General features: G+C 28.9%; 1 protein-coding gene across 1 annotated transcript in view; it reads right to left on the bottom strand.

Moving 5' to 3' along the window:
• Positions 1 to 2,906: 2,906 nt before the first annotated feature.
• The window catches only part of LOC113375364 (dynein beta chain, ciliary), a 75,491-nt gene continuing 73,175 nt past the window's right edge, over positions 2,907 to 5,222 (bottom strand). Inside the window, exons 55-59 of the mRNA XM_026615301.1 lie at positions 3,937 to 4,119; positions 3,681 to 3,854; positions 3,462 to 3,610; positions 3,187 to 3,319; positions 2,907 to 3,068 (exon numbers count right to left, since the gene is read on the bottom strand). Coding sequence (XP_026471086.1) covers positions 2,907 to 3,068; positions 3,187 to 3,319; positions 3,462 to 3,610; positions 3,681 to 3,854; positions 3,937 to 4,119 — 801 coding nt within the window. The remainder of the gene's footprint in view (positions 3,069 to 3,186; positions 3,320 to 3,461; positions 3,611 to 3,680; positions 3,855 to 3,936; positions 4,120 to 5,222) is intronic.

The raw sequence follows: 5,222 nt of genomic DNA, 5'->3' as shown, positions 1-5,222 counted from the left end.
AAATGGAGAAACAACAGGTATTCACCAAGTTTTCAAGTTGGCACTAATGTCCACAAGTAAATTGCGTAAATTTTCATGTGGAAAACAATCCATGAGTTAATCTGCTATATTACAAACAATAATATTTGATTAATGTATAATTTGTACTGTTTTTGTTAGTTATTTCGACGAGCAAAGTATTGGCGCGGCAGCTGCCTCGATTATCTATATAAACTGCGTGGGCCGTTCGTTGTGGAAAATCGATTTTGTATGAAGCCTTGCTATGCTATCATATATACTTACATATAATATATGAATGAAAAGCTTCACTGGGGCACGTACGCAAAAATAGACGATGTTTATTTTGAAACATCAAGAGCTTTCGATAAACAACAAAATGTTTAACATGATATAAGCTAAATGGGAAAAGTTTGATTAGAACGCTTTTCATTTAAATCAAGATTATAAGTGATGACGTAGATATACCCGCACATATTATTGTGTGGGAGTTCAAAATCGATGGAAACCGAGCCCTGTAAATAAATATAACCACAAGCTTTATTAAAAAATAAAATAGATACGTATTTTCAATTTTTCTATGTAAATATTTAAAAACACGACATTTGAGATCAGACAGGAAGAATTTTAATAAATTACACATAAATTCGAACCAGTTTTCATTGCATTGTCGATTCATGCTGTTTTATTATACATATTAATATCGTTAACCTTAAACAATACACATTAGTATTAGATTACTGCATAAATCATTCATTATACTATTGTAAGCAATTATCCATTCAGGACTTCGTATTTCTTTTTTAATTTTGTTGCAGTCCACGTGCAATTTGAAGGTTAAATATGCTAAATATTTTAGTAGGTATAGTGGACAGATAGGAATTCTTAATAAGGCAAAATATGTGAGGGTATCATGAGTATGATAATAGGTTCTTCATATTTACTATATGTTAATCTCTTCCTCAATTTTTTGCTTATTAAATTTTCTGAAGTTCTTTTTTACCCTCTATAAGATGAGAAATATAAACTTGAACTTTGAACTCATAATGTGAATATTGTTCAAATATAGATTTAAGGTTGAAACTTTATAAATAATAATACAGTATTTTCAAATTCCCGATAAAAATGGAATCGATTTTATTTTGTATCAGAGCTAATGCTAGCAAGTTTAGCATTAATAAGTTAATTTATTTAAATAATTTTTTTAATTTGTTAGTGCCATTCTAACACACTCATAATATAACTCATTAAAAACAGAACGAAAATTTTAAATTTTTGGAATTAATAGTTTATATTTTCGCCAAAAATTCTGATTTACTAATTTTATACTTTCTCGACGTTACAAGTTATACTCAAATGTTTGAAAATAAAATTGAACTAGTGGCGCGCATGGCATCGTGCCTTAGAGCAAATTGCTGGAACTTCCCGTATCAATTATTATTATTATTTCAAAAACGAATAACATTTCTGAAAAAGATTTACTTCGAAAAAATTAGATTTTTGGTTAGATGGTTGTTAATTCACTATTCGTCGGCGCTTTCTCTAAAATATAAAAGCAATATGCGGATTTAGAAGCAGCTGCGATGATCAGCCGGCGATTTTGTTCATTCAACAGCTTTTCGAAAGATATCAGTTAGGAATCGTGTTGATATCATTAGTTCATAATAGTTTTTGATAAATTAATTGTTACAATTTTATGAAGATTTTAGAACAGCGTTTCGCACAGTCGCAATGAAAAGACCCAGCGTTATATTTTAAAATATTTCTGTCATTTTGAATAAAAAAATGTGTTAAAAAAATTGCGCTTCTAATAAACTAGAAATTACAATAAAAGACTGAAATTTTCAATACTTATAGTGATAAATTTTGAAGCCAAGGCAAACACATGTCCTTCTGAACGACACCCGTACAGACAGCACGTTATGCGGATGTTGTCCATGGACGACTTCCGTTGCGAATGGGTTAATGAAATTTGAACAGAGATAAGGTTCATGATTTTAACGAATATTTTTAAATATAGTTCTACGGCAAGTGTTTTAGTTATAAAAATTCATTAAAGTTTGTAACAATTGACCAAGTTTTTAGGACATGCCCCGTGTGTGAATTTACCCCGAGGCATGCCCAAATATTGCTGTCATTGCTCGTTAATTATATTATAACATTCAAACTATTTGCAAATATAACAAGCACGTATTTATAGTTACAATTTCAACCTTTTCCACTTGCGAATTACACCATTAATTTAAGGTATTTTGCCGCCAGAGCGGCGGCATTCGAGTGGAAAGGGTTAAAAATAGCTATATCTAAATTTTTATTGTTTAAGCAGATTATAGATGAGCAAATCAATCAGCCCGATTATTTACACATTTAGTAAAGTTTGAGCAATTTACATTAAAGTAAATTACATCTAGTTAATGTATAATTCGAATCTTGTATTGACAAGAAATATCGTTAAATTAATTAAACATTAACGATTGATATTGTTGCTTTCCGATGCAAGCCTAAAATAATATTTGATATTTTTGATTCCGGCTTTCTCATAAGAATACTAAATAAATAAATAGGCTATTCCGGTAAAGATGAAGAACGCGCAATATCGTGTATACACACACACACACACAGATATATATATATATATATATATATATATATATATATATTATTACAATTTTTATATTACATTTATTTAAATTTTACCTCATATATTTGATATAAAATTATATATGTGGACGACGATATAAAATTATATTATATGTCGAAGCGAATGGAAGAATAAAGATTCTCTAAAATATTTTCTTTTTTATTTGATGTTATGTCTTCCAAAATTTTATACATATATTTTAACATCAAAATTAACTATCTTAAACATATTTTTTTAAACTTAATACGTATAAACATGTACCTACAAACTATATTTGCAGTAACAACGCAGCACCCGCAAGTGTCCATTTTGCCGGTTTATCTTTTGTTTTAAGATTAAAAGTCCACACATATGTTGGACCTCTCATTCGCGTTTTGTAAACGGGGCACTCATACATATTTCTAAGATCTTGTCTATCCTGAGTTATAGCCTGATAATTTATAAAAAACAATGATTTGAAATCTTAATGTTGCATAGTTAAACATAGACATATGTAAGTACATAGGCGGATATTTAAATATAACAGCAATAAAACAAATGTTTCTCACCCGAACGTAAATTACAGGCATAGATGGAAACAATTCTTTCAGTTTAGATTCCATAATTATTCCAGCTTGAACATCCCATCGTGCACCCTCCATCAATAAACCGTGCACATAGGCACCATCTTTAGGAGAAGTTCTACGAATTTAGAAAAAATGAAACAATCAACTGTAAAGCTTTAGTAAATATGTAATCAGATGCGCCTACTTCTAAATGTATACTGGTATCACAATATTTTACGAGTTACTCAATCAAATTGTATCTATTATATATTGCTTACGTAAAATCTTCTTTTTGCTTCTTAGTAACATCGCACTGCAGGCACATTTTATCAAGGGGTTGCTCATTTTTACGTGCCGTACTTTGCATAATAGCGGTTAGAAGTGATTGTGGATTAAAAAATCCGGCAAGCCATACAGAAGCAGGAAGCTGCAAACATATGACAATATAAGAAATAGTTTTCAAATCATTGAGATTTTTCATAAATTCATAAACAAACCACAAAATCGGTAGACCAGGTTTCCAATTCTCTTAATCTCAGTAGTAAGTCTACAAACCAAGCCGTCAACCCCAGAAGTGATGGATAAGCTCTAGAAGACCAGATTTGTGGAACTTGATCTAAAAATAAAGCGTTTTCCAAACATTCCATATCGGACGTAATTGTCAGTTCGCCCTTTAAGAAAAGAAAACTATTTGGTATAATGCACATTTTTAAATTTATTATCTAAATAATTATGTAAAGTTAGTAGTCATACTTTTAATCCTAAATCGAGTTCTTTTAAAGATCTCTTTATTTCTCCCGTGAGATAATTCATTCTCTCGCATTCTTGAAATGCAACAATAACGTACGGTGTTCTTTCTTCGACTTTGCCCATGATTTCTAACATATTGAATTCTTCTGGTAATTTTTCTATAATTTCGTCAACAATCTGCTTAACCTGTGACAAAAGTATCTCTTTAATAGATGATTTTTTATGCTTTAATATATCACATATCAGTAAACCAAATGTTTTAATCATTATACAAATGATATATTTATGAAATTATTTCTGGATTTATTAGCAATATAAACTAGATATTTAATTTTGTCTGGTATGTTAATGTATATATATATATATATATATATATATATATATATATATAAATATTTGAATAGTCTTGAATTTGATGTTGATATATATGTTTAATTTGAGTTTAATATTTGGGCGTAACATCAATAAAAATAGTATGAGAGTTTTTTTTTTAAAGTTTATTTATTTAAAATCCATACGTAAATACGTATGGATTTTAAATAAATAAACTTTTAAAAAAAAACTCTCATACTATTTTTATTGATGTTACGCCCGAATATTAAACTCAAATTAAACATATATATATATATATATATATATATGTAATTTTTGTTGTTGATTAAATAAATAAATATAAACCCACTACTCTTATTTCGCTCTAACTTTATAAAATACAAACCTTTGAGATAAAAGTTTGCTTGTATAGGTTTTGTAACATATATTACTAAGCAGAGTATCAATTTATTTATTTATGGTTTAATAATAAGTTTCAATTAGTTTCAGTAATATTAATATAAGATAAATCATAATTTCGAAAGGTTAGTTACTTTTAACATTTATTCGCAGATTATTTAAGTTAGTGCAAAAAGAGTGGAGTGCGTTACGAACATTGTTAATATTTGTTTCACTCAAATTACAAAAATACTACTAAAATACGTATATAGTAGGGGAGACTGGATACGGTTGTACCAGGATACGGGTCGTCATAACAAATACTGAACTATACTGGTTTTTGCATAGGGTCCAAAGGGAGAAAGATGAAGTATGATTGTCCAAACAAGTTCCCATTATTGTTTTCAGTCGGAGCCCTACATCTATATGATCTGTAAACCGTCTTGCTTTTAAAGAAAAGTAAGTTTACAACAGTAAGTTATGTTCGAATTTTTTTAATAATACGTGTTAATTGTATGCAAACAGATCACTTTGTTTGTTATTTCGCTGTAAGTTGAACATTAGTAGTTAAATACCAG

This window comes from Ctenocephalides felis, unplaced genomic scaffold (genome assembly GCF_003426905.1).
Source record: "Ctenocephalides felis isolate EL2017-DRISC unplaced genomic scaffold, ASM342690v1 CF-g0.4_SCAFFOLD_01886, whole genome shotgun sequence".
Taxonomy (NCBI): Eukaryota; Metazoa; Arthropoda; class Insecta; order Siphonaptera; family Pulicidae; genus Ctenocephalides; species Ctenocephalides felis.
The sequence above is the reverse complement of the archived record's forward strand: the minus strand, read 5'-3'. Positions and strand labels throughout refer to the sequence as shown.